The 15,304-nt window shown below is 33.7% G+C and overlaps 1 protein-coding gene across 1 annotated transcript; it reads right to left on the bottom strand.

Moving 5' to 3' along the window:
• Positions 1-3,687: 3,687 nt before the first annotated feature.
• On the bottom strand, positions 3,688-4,559 carry LOC134259907 (uncharacterized). The gene is made up of 2 exons (XM_062742504.1): positions 4,330-4,559; positions 3,688-4,153 (listed from the first exon to the last, which is right to left on the bottom strand). Exons 1-2 carry the CDS (start codon positions 4,466-4,468, stop codon positions 3,963-3,965), a joined length of 330 nt encoding a protein of 109 aa, XP_062598488.1. The 5' UTR covers positions 4,469-4,559; the 3' UTR covers positions 3,688-3,962.
• Positions 4,560-15,304: the final 10,745 nt, after the last annotated feature.

Raw genomic sequence — 15,304 nt, 5'->3', positions numbered from 1 at the left:
TTTATTGATATTACTTCATTAAATATGCAATATAAACTCTTTGTTTTGTTATTATTCAAAGAAAAAAGTCATTATATTGCAAACCATTGAAAAATTTAGATTCTGTCACATTTAAATATAGATAAATTTAAGAATTGAAAAGGGGTGGGGGGGGGGGCATATTTTATGAAAATATCAATAACAGAATAGGTCAAATTTGGAAAAATAAAGCAAAAAAATTTTTTTTGGTACTATATATGGTTAGGTGTAGTGACATTTAGGTATGCTGACTGATTTTTATTTTCAAAATAATTATATTTAGTAAATTAGGTTGAAAAAATGGCAAATATATGTAATTTCAGTGATATCGCACTAATTAATACACTTAAATTTTAATTAGATTTAATTAATTAAAGCAAGACATTATTTTAATTATGCGACAATATCCAAAATATCAAATTCAAACAATCAATTTATTCTCTGGCAAAAAAATTCCTGAATCTTATATGATTTATCATGCTGATGGTTCAAAGTCTTTAAAAATGTTTGCTGGAAAAGAGTAACCCCCCTTGCTTTTTAGTGAATATACCTAACTGTACAGATTTTAAATAACAGAAACAAAGTATTTTTTTAAATTGACTTACATGAATAAACCCTTTTGTATAAAATTCAGACTTAAATTCACATATCTAAAAATTGATGCATTCTTGAAGGTGGCAGAGGATAGTTTTTTTTGCAATCAAAACGTTTGACTGATGGTTTACTTAATATTGAGCTGCTTTAAAAATGTGCATTGAAAAATTTTAAATTCCCTCTACATGTTATAATAGTATGATGTAGTCCCTTGAGAAATTTGAAGCTTTTAGGAATAAAACATGTACAACTTACACAATGAGCCCTAAAGATGGCGCAGGGACAATCTCAAAATTTCATGTGAATCAAGCCTATTTTGACTATTTCGCCGCAGCCGCATCTGCTTCCAGGCCCGTGCACCTGACCTAAGCTACCACACAAATTGCAGAATAACATTTGTACATACCAATGAACAGCAAGAGATAATGGCTCAACCACCTCGTTTTCAAGCTACAATTCATCCTGTGAACCCACCCCGCTTTTCTGGTGAAATACCGGTAGAGCGAGTTTTGAGCTTAGTTTCGTATTTCTAGTCCATATCCCATATACAGTAGTAGTGACACTAAAGTGTCATATTTCAATAAAATATACTAGGCCACCAATTCCCTCCAAATGCACCCATCAAATATTCTAGGTATAAAATTACCTATAATATGCATTCAAACCTCAGGTTTCTCTATTTTTTCTATTTTTTGACCGGTACTTTATTCGAAACTATCCTCTGCCACCACAATATTCAAGCTTTCTTTGATGAGAAGTATGGTGCCTCATTTAAGATGAAGACGCCTAAGCCACTTAAGGCTACTTGAGTGTTTAGATAGGCCGTAATGATAAATAATGAAAGACCCCATGAACTTTCTCTAAATGATTTGTAATAATTTTTTTAAAACAACCGGTTTTATTCATTTGCTGCAAATCACGTCTCATTCCTTATGCTGTAGAGCTACTATTTATTTCATATGTTTTGTCGTTATGGAATGCCTCTTTTTTATGGGCTGGTATCGAAAGATCCCGGGAGTATATTGTTTTCCTCCTGTCTGTCTGTTGTCAACTTTAATCTAGCCTATATATATTTAGTGGTGATGCTATGGCTTTTATATTTCATCTATGTATTTCTTGTAACAAGACCTTTCCAGTACCATCAAATATGACTTCTTGACCTTGACCCTGGAGTTTGCCCTACTTTTACAAAAATCAATACCACACTAATCTTGGACATAACTTTTGAACAGTTAGAGTTAGAGCTTTCATATTTCAAATGTGTACTTATTGTGACAAGACCTTTCAGCTAGTATAAATATTTTTGACCTTTTCACCTTGACCTAAGAAATTGACCCACTTTTTAAAAACTTACACCTTGGTCATAACTTTTGAACAGTTAGACAAGCACTGATTCAACGTTGTTTTGAATTGAATGTTATTTTGAATTAGGACGGGATGTACTGTTGTCTATATAATAAGCCTATGTCATTTAATAGTCCGTAAAACTCGGGGGGGGGGGGGGGGCTCTACAAATGAAGTCTTCTTTGGATATTCAGTTGAATTCTTATATTTATTGATAAGTTCAACGTTCATTTTGAGTAGACTAGCATGTTGCATTAACGACACATTATTTTCAAAGTCTATAAACTATATGTTATTTGTATTTTTTCTAATTTATTCTTTGAATTTATTATGCTCGTGGGTCAAATCGCCCGAGGTTGCGCAGTGGTTAGAGCTTCTGCACTAAAGTCTCGGAATAAGGAGCTGATCCTTACGTCGTGGGTTCGAATACACAGCGGGACGTGGAGGTGTGTCCTTCGATTGAGACCTATAACATGTATAAATCGAGATCGCATGTCGCAAGAGTTGTTGAAAAAGATCCCTCACCGCGCAATGACCCTGAGTGTCGTTTACATGTATAGGTATAAAGTCATTAGAGTCCCCCTCGAGCAAGTGGTGGCTTCTCCATATGAGTGAAAAATACTCGAGAGGAACGTTAAACAAGAAATAAACAATATTATACTAGGTCAATGTTTTTAATACTTCATTCAATAAAACAGCTAACGCCATGTGAATTCCATCTTTTCTTTACTGCTCTGTTACATTTTCAAAACGATGATGTCTACATAAAAAAAAAACCTCTCCAAATATGACCACTGATTTACAGAACTTGCAAAATTTATTCAACTGTTGGGATATCATTAAAGTATAACTCTGTTTTAACATCTTCTCCACCACCTGCGCCGACACGGTCGTGGACGTCGGCCATTGGTGTTGTGGAGTCCTCCGCGTCTGGATTTGGTTGTTATTCGGACATTTCTCCTTCGTCTTTGGTGCTCTTCATTCTTCATTCTTCCGAGTACGGATGTGTCGTATGTCATAGCACCGTCACTCAAACTCAGTAATTCACCGGCCACTGAAAGCAGTTTGTGTATGATTTATTTCAAGATCAAATTCACTTTTCAGACTTCACTCGAATGTGAAAAAAAAAACGGAAATAATATTGTAAACTGTATTGTTCAGAATGTATTCTTCTAATGATATTTTTTTTTCAAAATATTTTGGTCTCTAATGAATTAAATCAGAAATGAATTTGTATAAATACATGTAAAGAATTTGGTTGGTATACTTACAAACAATGTCTTCTGTATTTTGTAAAGCGACTCGATTTAAATGTTGTTGCCTGAACGAGGTCCGTAAATTGGTGGATCGACTAAGTCCACACAACAAGAACATCATGAAAAAACAAAGTAACTTTCTCTCCATTTCTAAATAAGTGTGTTGTCGGTCATAGAGGAAGTAACAAATGTTGTGTTCAGGTTCACACTCTGGTTCAGTTCTATATCAGTGTCTGAGTGAATTTTATATCTTATCCATCTTATGGTTTGTTTACCCCGAATTTTATCATTTAGTATACAGTGTAGGTTAATCCCCGTTGTTTACATTTATGTTTACACATATACGAGTATACACTGACTATAACAATAATTATTTCTGACAACAGCAAAATAAAAAAAATGAATATCCTTAAACTTATGCATTTACAAGAAGAGCTCTGTATCAGACTCTATGGCATAAAAAATGAAAATACCTGAGGAAAAAGCTATCATTTTATTTATCTTGTTTAATTCAACACCACTATTAAATGCAATATACACACAAATCCAGTTTCACTGTCATATGTGAAGAAATATACATGTATGTACATGTTCTATAGTAGAATATATCTGTAAAAAGGTACAATTTATAAAGGAATCAGCTTTTTCAAGAAAAGTGATGAATAAACATGAATTCCTTTGAATTCAAATCATAGACTAGTATTACGATTAATGTCAAAATTGAAAATAACCCCCTGGTTTGAGTGCGTTTTAGCATCTTCTCCACCATCTTCGTTTACACGGTCGTTGTCGTCTGCCGTTGGCGTTGTACATTCCTCCGCGTCTGGAAGTAATCCCGATTGGAAGAACCCCCTGTCGTCTGTTATTGACATTGTACATGCCTGCCCTTCTGGATGCGCTCATCATTTCTGAACCTTCATTTAAAGTATTAGTTCCTATTTCTGTAATAAACATATTTTTATCAATCACACAATAACAACAGAAATATAATGTGATGATTTGAATGATTGTTCTTATCGCAATGTCGACTTTAAATGGAGAACTAAGTAATGATCTTGTATCGCCAATAAGAAGATATCGAATAGAATAATTTTCAATGTTTTAATGAAAAACTTACCAGGATTCCCGCCACTTCTTCCACGTCCATTCAATATCCTCTCCAGAAACTGTCCAGACGACGTTCGCAGATCAATCGAAGACTGACATAGTCCAAGCACAAACAAGGCAACAAAACAGAAAAGTAACTTTCCTCGCATATTTTTACAATCAATTTCTATGTGCAGCGTGTTGAAAGAAACTTTTGGAAGATTTGCCAGATACACCGGTCAGCTTTTCTAGCTTTATTAGCGGAATTTTTATCCTCAGATGAAATGTGAACTTATCTTTGTTGTTATCACTTGTTTTTATCAGGATGGAATTGAATTATATAGAGTAATGAGCACAGCGTTATTTAGAGATCACGTAGAGGTAAAATAAGTATGCAAACTTAATCTATTTTGCATTAGTATATTAAAGTTTTGTATATAATTATATCATAAAAGTGGTAAAATATTCTGGGTTAACCAACGTTAACTTTTGGTGAATCGGCTACTCTGGTAATCAGAATAACTGGCCCTATGTTTCGGCAACATTCCTTGGCATGTGGTATTATATATATGAATCATATGAAATTTGAATGTATTTGATTATTGCTATTGTTTTAAATAAATAGAATATTTCTTTTTTAAAAACTTCTGTAGATATTTGAAGGTTAGATATAACAATTACTAGCAAAACTTTATTTCTGAAAAAAGTTTACTAGAAACAAACGCAAACAAAATCAACAAGAGCAGACTACAAATTGGAAAAGAGAGAAATGGAATATGAAGCTGACGAACAGTGATCATGCCCAAAAGTCGTTTGAAACGATACAAATCAGAAGCAGGCAACTCAGACCTGAGAAAACATAAGAGATGGGATCAGGTGCCATTTAGGAGTAAGAATCCGCTATCAATAATTCATACCTGCCGGATTCTGATTATCCTTGGCATAATAAGGTGAAAGGAGAAGAATCCACAGACAATGCAGTTTGATGCATCTGCAATAGCCCCATAAACTTCTACAAAAATATCCAACTATGGAGCAGACGTAGTACGTTCTGGTGTTATTTATTTCGATTTTAATTTTGTAGTTTTAAATTTCATGAGAGTTTTCTGGAGTTTTAAGATTCTACATCTGATTTACACCACTTCTCAAGTAAATTGTTGTAAAGGAATCCCGTCATGTTTCCGTCATTGCTGTTATTATTTTAGTGTGGGTTAAAGAAAGAGGATTTAAAGTAACTAATTACAGTGAATACTCTTGGAAAAAGTATGTAATTGAAAATGAATGTTAATTCTCAACTGCTGAGCATACAACTTTTTTTTAAAATCCAGAATTAGTTAAAGCACCTAGTTAAGTATTAATAAAAATGAACATTGGGTAAGCATACTCTATAGCTCCTATCCATAGATTTACAAGGTACACTATACATGTATCATGTAGAAATAATGTTTCGTTAAGAGTCAAGTTGAATTGTGTTGTCTATAACTTACAAAACTTGAAGGTTTGTGTTAGAAAATTTGTTGTGGTCTTTTTTACCCCCCAGGCAATCTAAACTGAATTTAAAAATACTTCAGAAGTATTCATTTATTCCTTATTCAACACTCACTTGTAATGCCTTGAAGGTTTCTTTACTCTAATTGGATGGTACTATATTTTGTGAAATCTGTTAGATTTATGTTAGATTTATGAATTTATTTGATAAATCTATTAATTACTACTATATATTTTATATGCTTATAATTTGTAAATAAATGCATTGTTATTAATTTTGTTTGGTTTTGACTTTGTAAGATCATGTTTTATTGATTCAATGTTTTCTCCTCCAATCCCTGTTGTTTGTTACATATGGCAATCCTTTGTCCAGTCTTTGACCAGAGAGGGTTCCAAGCTGTGTATTTTATGACTTTTGACATTGACGAGACAATATTTCTCTCCGTTAAAATAAACTAACATGTATATTGAAAACTAATTCTAATATGACTTCTAATATTTGATTTAACCGTAAAGTTAGACTTTGTAATTTTGCCAAAGATTATTCCCTAGCACTTGTAAAGTAAAAATCTTATTTGTGAGAGAATGTTTAATTGACAACAGTTTTTTTTTGTATTTCTTAATAATTATATGTGAATATATTTATGATGATATATTTTCTAATGTAAATTATTATAATTTGTAATTTTATGATTTGGACATATTGTGAGCAACATTACTGACTATGATAACGATGATAAATGTGAGTGGCTTAGCCTCATAGATCGGTATATTTTATCTTATTAATGTTTTTATATATTTTATGACAATGCTAAAAGAAGTTTTTTTAGACTATTACTGTTACGTATGTTATATAAATGCTTTATTATTTTTCAAGTCATAACACTGAAAGGGAGAAATGATTGTGTTTTATTCATGTACAGTTAACTCCCTTTATGCAGCGTATCAGTTTACTGCCGAACGTTACCGATACAGATTATTTTATACTAATAATTATTTGTTATTATAATTTACAGGGCATTTCCTTGGTAGCCCCATATTCAATTTCATTAACAAGTGTTCATCTGAGTAATAGTTGAAGATGTCGAACCTTACGACAGACTTATTTATATTTCCACTATAATATGACACCGTTACATTGTGATCATTATCAAATGCCAATTTAACCAATGCATTTGTATTACACCCATGGCCAGAGTCAACAAGATCCACAGAGCTGAAACCAGGTGCTATATATTATTTAATTAATTGTCTACGGATTTTCCCGATCATGACAATGCAAGGAACGCAGGCTGGTGTGACTTGTTGACAGGGGATGTTTACTCCGTCATGGCACCTAATCCCACCTCTGATGTTGTAAGAGGCCCGATTTTGCTCTGCTCCCATTCTGTATTGTTTCAATGAACTTTGAACTTGATTGTTGTTCAATTTCTACTTATTTCATGAAAGATGTCGGTAACCAAAATATATATATATTTTATCTTTGGCATAGATTTATTTTTGAAAATACATGTATATTAGACAAGTTTTAAATACGTTTTTTTTTCAGATTCTATTTTGAAATTTATTTTTTTTAATTGCTATTCCTTGTATTTATATGTATAGCTACATCTTAGAACTGGGCATATAACATTAATGATAAGTTAATCTGGATATCAAAACTCTTTTACAAATTTAACAAGCTACCTTTCTTACAAAAAAAAAATTGTTGTATAAACATGTATTTTTGAATATTATAAAATTCATAACTATGCAAAATTAAAACAAACTTTAAGAAACTTAATTGTTTATTTTTTGGCAGATGTATCCTCTTGAATGCGTCTCTATTCTGTTTTGTGAGATTATATCTTAAAAAACGTTTTAAAAAAACTTTAACTTCAAATTAAAATCATAAAAAAATACCGATCTTTGAAAGGGCCACGTGTTTGAACGTCAGAAATACATAAGTACTCCAAGATCATAACCGTACTTATCCTATTTTACGGGAAAACACATTATCAGCAGAGGGAATGATAAGAAGGATAACCCATCCACTCACTCTTATCAAGAGAATATACACCCATGTACTTCTCTCTCTCTCTCTCTCTATAAGGCACAAGTGTCTTCGATGGGACATTTTTAATAGTTTTTGAAAGTAATAATATCTTAAACGATCTTAGTTTTATAAATAAAGTTAATTAAAATTATGTTACTGCAATCGTACATTTCCTTAACAAGGAAATTTGTAGGATTATGAAGGAACAGATTTTCAAATAATAATTGTATAAATGGATTCTGCTGACAAAATTCCAAGTTGAATGAACTCGGGTTTGCAATAAAGATTGCTTTAATAACAAATACCGTATTTTAGTTAAAAAAAATTCTTGAATAAAATATGAAGATGACAAACAATAATCACGTAAAAATTTTCTTTTAATGAAATCGAATTAGGGGAAGAGCAAATATGAACCTCTAAAAACATCAGGGACGGGATCAGGTACCATGGAGGAGTAAATTTTCCCTGTTGACCAATGATATCCACCTTTCAATCTGATTAAATTCATATTGTTATGCTTCAAAATTCTTATGGCCGCTGTACAAATGCAGAGACGATCCGAATTTCGGAGCGTAACAAAGATTTAATTTGAATCAGAGTTGTCCACCGTGTGCTCCTTTGTCAAGAACTGGAAAAGCGGAAGAAAAGCGTAGACAGTGTATAAATAAAAACTTAACAATTTGTATGAAAATCCAGTCATCATTCGACTGAACATGTAGTTGACACGGTCATTGTATCAACCACAGAACTTTCGAAATGATGACTTTAAACAAAACTGTTGAAATTCTTTTTAATATATTCGATCAGTGCTTACTAACTATTCAAGACATATTACTGTTGTCAGGTACGCTTCACGCAATTGCTCCGACAAAATATAGTTCAATCATGATAAGTAAATATACAACATTACTGCAAATGATTGGAATGATAGTGTGTATGTGATACGTTAAAGAAACCAAAATTAACGTTAAAAGAGTTTAAGAAAATCACTTTTCCACACGAAATGCAAATAAAAAATATTCATATTCCTACGCTAGCTGCCTCCTCAGTCTTTTTCACGAAAATATAGGTCATTCTTAGATTGATAAATCTTTCAATCAACTACATGTATATTACTTTCATGATTATTGTTTATTAATTGTCATATATTTTCTTCTGATTTGAATGTTAATCATTTATTGTGTGTTGGTGTTTTTTCTCTGTTTATTTAAATAATACAGGATGGTTATATGCATTGTACAACACCTGCAATCGTAACTTCTCGGCAAAACAAACGTGTTTCTCCGAGCTCGCTAGATGCGTTTGACAATATCTCATCGCACGTGTGTAGATCAAGGCTAACTCGTCTTGTGGGCACATGTATGTGCACTGTTTGCGAGGAGACTGGGTGACAGTATTGCTACAGACTCATGAACTATACACCAGATCCATAACAAGTGCAGTTTTTTTTTTATAGAAGTCATCTGAGCGCAGTTAAAATTCGAGTTTTAAATCTAAAAGTCGAATATCTTGGATAAGGGGTAACCCATATCTATTCTTGTTATCATCTTCTTTGTCAATAGCTTGTCTCATTTTTAGAAATTTGTGGTATACGTAGTGATCTTGTGTATTAACTAAGAGACATAAACCCTAAAGACAAGCTATGAGGGTTCATTGCTACATAAGAAATGGACATTGGTGACTGAAAAGTACGCCGTTACATTTATCAAAAACATTTTGTTGTTAGGTTACCATTTATGTGTTTGATAAGGCACCGTGAATACATATCCATACAATATACCGAGCAGTTTATTAGGTCACCTGAGTCACTCAGGTGACCTATTGCTATCTGTTTTCGTCCGTCGTCGTACGTCGTTCGTCATTCGTCGTTCGTCGTCAATCGGTCGTAAACTTTTGAACATTTTCAGCTTCTCCTCTGCAACCACTGAACCAATTTCAACCAAATTTGGCACAAAGCATTTATGGGTGAAGGGGAACAAAAATTGTGAATTTCATGATCCCTGCCCCCCTAGGGCCTGGGGGGTGGGGCCAAAACCATTAAAATTAATGCAATCTTTAAAAATCTTCTTCTTTACTCCTGGACATCAAGCAGTCAAACTGTTTGCATGATTGTAATCAGCATTGAGTCCTCTACCAAAATTGTGAATTTTATGGCCCCAGGGTCAGGGGTTCTAGTGCTAGGGCGGGGCTAAATAAGTATATAGTGAAAATGCATTATTTCTTTAAAAATCTTCTTCTCTGCTCGTGGGTATTAAATAAACTAACTAAGTACATAGTTATGATGAGCAAGAGTGCCTCTACCAAAATTGTGAATTTTATGGCCCCAGGGTCAGGGGTTCTGGTGTTAGGGCGGGGCTCTATTGATTATATATTGAAAATACATGAATTCTTTGAAAATCTTCTTCTCTGCTCCTAGGTATTAAATAAACTAACTAAGTACATAGTTCTGATGAGCAAGAGTGCCTCTACCAAAATTGTGAATTTTATGGCCCCAGGGTCAGGGGTTCTGGTGTTAGGGCGGGGCTCTATTGATTATATAGTGAAAATACATGAATTCTTTGAAAATCTTCTTCTCTGCTCCTAGGTATTAAATAAACTAACTAAGTACATAGTTCTGATGAGCAAGAGTGCCTCTACCAAAATTGTGAATTTTATGGCCCCAGGGTCAGGGGTTCTGATGTTAGGGCGGGGCTCTATTGATTATATAGTGAAAATACATGAATTCTTTGAAAATCTTCTTCTCTGCTCCTAGGTATTAAATAAACTAACTAAGTACATAGTTCTGATGAGCAAGAGTGCCTCTACCAAAATTGTGAATTTTATGGCCCCAGGGTCAGGGGTTCTGATGTTAGGGCGGGGCTCTATTGATTATATAGTGAAAATACATGAATTCTTTGAAAATCTTCTTCTCTGCTCCTAGGTATTAAATAAACTAACTAAGTACATAGTTCTGATGAGCAAGAGTGCCTCTACCAAAATTGTGAATTTTATGGCCCCAGGGTCAGGGGTTCTGGTGTTAGGGCGGGGCTCTATTGATTATATAGTGAAAATACATGAATTCTTTGAAAATCTTCTTCTCTGCTTCTAGGTATTAAATAAACTAACTAAGTACATAGTTCTGATGAGCAAGAGTGCCTCTACCAAAATTGTGAATTTTATGGCCCCAGGGTCAGGGGTTCTGGTGTTAGGGCGGGGCTCTATTGATTATGTAGTGAAAATACATGAATTCTTTGAAAATCTTCTTCTCTGCTCCTAGGTATTAAATAAACTAACTAAGTACATAGTTCTGATGAGCAAGAGTGCCTCTACCAAAATTGTGAATTTTATGGCCCCAGGGTCAGGGGTTCTGATGTTAGGGCGGGGCTCTATTGATTATATAGTGAAAATACATGAATTCTTTGAAAATCTTCTTCTCTGCTCCTAGGTATTAAATAAACTAACTAAGTACATAGTTCTGATGAGCAAGAGTGCCTCTACCAAAATTGTGAATTTTATGGCCCCAGGGTCAGGGGTTCTGATGTTAGGGCGGGGCTCTATTGATTATATAGTGAAAATACATGAATTCTTTGAAAATCTTCTTCTCTGCTCCTAGGTATTAAATAAACTAACTAAGTACATAGTTCTGATGAGCAAGAGTGCCTCTACCAAAATTGTGAATTTTATGGCCCCAGGGTCAGGGGTTCTGGTGTTAGGGCGGGGCTCTATTGATTATATAGTGAAAATACATGAATTCTTTGAAAATCTTCTTCTCTGCTCCTAGGTATTAAATAAACTAACTAAGTACATAGTTCTGATGAGCAAGAGTGCCTCTACCAAAATTGTGAATTTTATGGCCCCAGGGTCAGGGGTTCTGATGTTAGGGCGGGGCTCTATTGATTATATAGTGAAAATACATGAATTCTTTGAAAATCTTCTTCTCTGCTCCTAGGTATTAAATAAACTAACTAAGTACATAGTTCTGATGAGCAAGGGTGCCTCTACCAAAATTGTGAATTTTATGGCCCCAGGGTCAGGGGTTCTGATGTTAGGGCGGGGCTCTATTGATTATATAGTGAAAATACATGAATTCTTTGAAAATCTTCTTCTCTGCTCCTAGGTATTAAATAAACTAACTAAGTATATAGTTCTGATGAGCAAGGGTGCCTCTATGAAAATTGTGAATTTTATGGCCCCAGGGTCAGGGGTTCTGGTGTTAGGGCGGGGCTCTATTGATTATATATTGAAAATACATGAATTCTTTGAAAATCTTCTTCTCTGCTCCTAGGTATTAAATAAACTAACTAAGTACATAGTTCTGATGAGCAAGAGTGCCTCTACCAAAATTATGAATTTTATGGCCCCAGGGTCAGGGGTTCTGGTGTTAGGGCGGGGCTCTACTGATTATATAGTGAAAATACATGAATTCTTTGAAAATCTTCTTCTCTGCTCCTAGGTATTAAATAAACTAACTAAGTACATACTTATGATGAGCAAGGGTGCCTCTACCAAAATTGTGAATTTTATGGCCCCAGTGTCAGCTAGGGGTTCTGGTGTTAGGGCGGGGCTCTTTGATTATACATGTATAGTGAAAAAACATTAAATCTTTGAATATTTTCTTCTCTGCTCCTGGGTATTAAGCAGATGAACTACCTATATAGTTATGAGCAAGGGCCCTAATCTTCAAGAATTGTGAATTTCAAGGCCCCAGGGTCAGTTGTACCATAGAGGGGGTTGGGGGCTGTACTAATATACTGAAAATGAATGAATTGTTTGAAATCTGCTCCTTGGTATTAATCAAATATTTTTGAAAAGCGAGGATGCCTTTTCAAAAATAGTGCAATGTTTGGATCTAGGCCTAAGAGTCAAGGGTTCATGTGTGGTAGCGGCACTACTGATTATTGCTGAATATTATTGATTTGTTGAAATGCATTTTTTGTTCCCCTACCCTGCCTATGGGTATTAAGTAACCAAACTAAGCAACTGCTAAGTGTATAGTTATGATGATCAAAATTGTAAATGCTATAGCATCTGGCTTAAAACATGGATCAAATTCAATCACTGGAAAGTTGTTGCATAATGCTCAGGTGACCTATAAGGCCCATGGGCCTCTTGTTATTCTAACCCTTACTAATTTACTTGTTAATTGAAAAGAAGAAAACATATGCCGTGTCCTTCAACTCGACATTTGAATACATCGAAGACGAAATGTCAATTAACAACGGTTATTTCCATTCTTATGTTGATACAGTATATCCGATGAGCTTGAGATAAAAGATACCACAGAGTCTGACACATCTGTTTCATATTTGGATATTTTACTTGACAAAGACAAAGGTAATTTAACACCCACGCTCTGTGATAAATGTGATGACTTTAACTTTGCAATCGTCAACTTCCTTCACTTATGCAGCAATATACCTTCATCACCTGCATACGAAGTTTATATATCTCAGGTGATATACGCAAGAGCAAGCTCTACGTATGAACAATTTCTAAAATGAGGTAAATTATTGACAAACAAGTTGATGAAACAAGAATATCAACAGTCTCGTTTAAAGTCATTTCGTAAGCTCTATGATCGATGCGATGAACTTGTCAGCAAATACAATTTATCATTGAGTCAAATGCTGACTGGCGTTTTACATACTAATTGTTAGTCTACTATTCATACACTGAGTTGACGACGGATTTTTTGTTAATTCATGATCATGACAAGGATCACAGGGCGTGTTACCGGTCAGCAGGGAATGCTCACTCCTCCATGGCGCCTGATCCCACCTCTGATGTTTTGGAGGCCCGTGTTTGCTCTTCTCCTATTTTGTATTGTTTTATGAACTTTTGATCTATAATACTGTTCGTTATTTCCATATGTTTCATTAAATAACCTCAATCCCCAGTTCCACTTGTCCACGAATCGACACCGCTTTTCCGTTACTAATGTTACTACTTTGACACAATTATATTTTTGATCTTTATGACTTATTTTATCATGTTCTCCTTCCGTTAACCAGGTTAAACCTGCTTTACTTCCCTAGGGGAGGTGGAACTAGGATTCTAAGCATGATAGTTAATTTTGTAAAACTTTTGATGAGAACAGCTGATTTAAAACCATATGAGCCCTGGATAAAATAAAGATTAAAAAGAAGCACTGGACTACATTTTCTATCTGTATGAACTTTCCATAAAGACTTCATCCTATCAGAGACCAATGAAATATTTTTTTGAATAAATTATATAATAAAACCAAATTGTAGAAAAGGTTGCGAAAGTGAATTTACGAAAAATCAAGACGACCCTTCTCTCCACTCGACTGGAGAAATAAAGATAGAGAGAAAGAAAAAAAAATATACAGTCTTGTTTTAATGTAATTTAGCCCCTTTTAAACATTATGTACCACTGAATAAATTGGTAAATGATAAAATGAAAAGTGTCGGTTGTAGAACAGAAGACAAGAGGATTTTAGTTTTCATATACGAGGGCTGTTCAATATATAATGTCCTGAACTGTATGACATACAATACAGATACCATATGACATTAAACTTGACTTTCTCAAATTATTTAATCTTTAATGAATTTAAAACAGTTTATGTGACCACTTTTCATCACATAGTTTCATCGTGAGAAACCGGGAAACAAGGGCTATTCAAGACACTGCATTATAAATGAATGGTTAAGAATCAGTAAATAAGAGTGAAAATAAGAGCTTCATTAAGGTAGGATTCTTCTCATATTTCTAATATTTAAAAATTAATGAAATTTTCACAGAATCAAGAAGACAATATCAGTAAGTGATAGTGTCAGTGAAATTAAGTTTGACCGTCTTATATTAGAGGCAAGGTCAGGTCAAGGTCATTACCTTTTTCATTGACATTAAGAATAAAAAATAACTTGCCAATCATGTGATACCTACTTCTAATTCAAAAGTTTAATGATTGCTCTTCTTGCATAAAAACATATTACTATATCGGGTGTATAGCATGATATTACCAAATTTACATAAATAATTTAACTTAGCTGGATATTGGCTAATCCGAATTTTCTCTGTTTTTCTTAATTTTTTAGGATATATTAGTTATTTTCATATGCTAACTTTTTCTTATTTTCACATATAATAAAGTAGTCTTATAAATGTACAAAATAATACAAAAACAAAAAGTTTTGATTGTTTACTAGGAGAGAAAAAATACTTTTTATGGATTTTTGGCTCAAATCTGCACTTTGATAGGAAGCGTTTAAAAGCTAATAAAGTTCTAGTTTGTTTGAAAAATCATATTTATTTGATATATTTTGAAAGTTTAGTCCCTCATTATTAATCTAACTTACATTTGAAAATTTCTCCAAGTCTTCGATTGTGTAAAAATTATAACTAAATTCATTGCTCTATTATAATTTTGAGAGGCAGAAAAGAAGATATTTTCATACGTCACCATTCCGCCAAAAATATAGTCCCTGCTACTTTTCAAACGCAGTTTACCATTTCTATTTAAAGTTGTACAATTGAG

Source organism: Saccostrea cucullata, unplaced genomic scaffold (assembly GCF_032062105.1).
Source record: "Saccostrea cucullata isolate Sc308-1 unplaced genomic scaffold, CSIRO_AGI_Scuc_v1 ctg13044, whole genome shotgun sequence".
NCBI lineage: Eukaryota > Metazoa > Mollusca > Bivalvia > Ostreida > Ostreidae > Saccostrea > Saccostrea cuccullata.
Note: the sequence above shows the minus strand (reverse complement) of the source record. Positions and strands in the feature narration are given on the sequence as shown.

What these genes read in the sequence shown, in the direction of transcription:
- LOC134259907 (XM_062742504.1), bottom strand. Translation starts at nt 4,468, where the DNA reads ATGCGAGGAAAGTTACTTTTCTGTTTTGTTGCCTTGTTTGTGCTTGGA. An exon ending in AAGAAGTGGCGGGAATCCTG is followed by an intron (nt 4,154 to 4,329) that starts GTAAGTTTTTCA and finishes TGTTTATTACAG; the next exon opens with AAATAGGAACTAATACTTTA.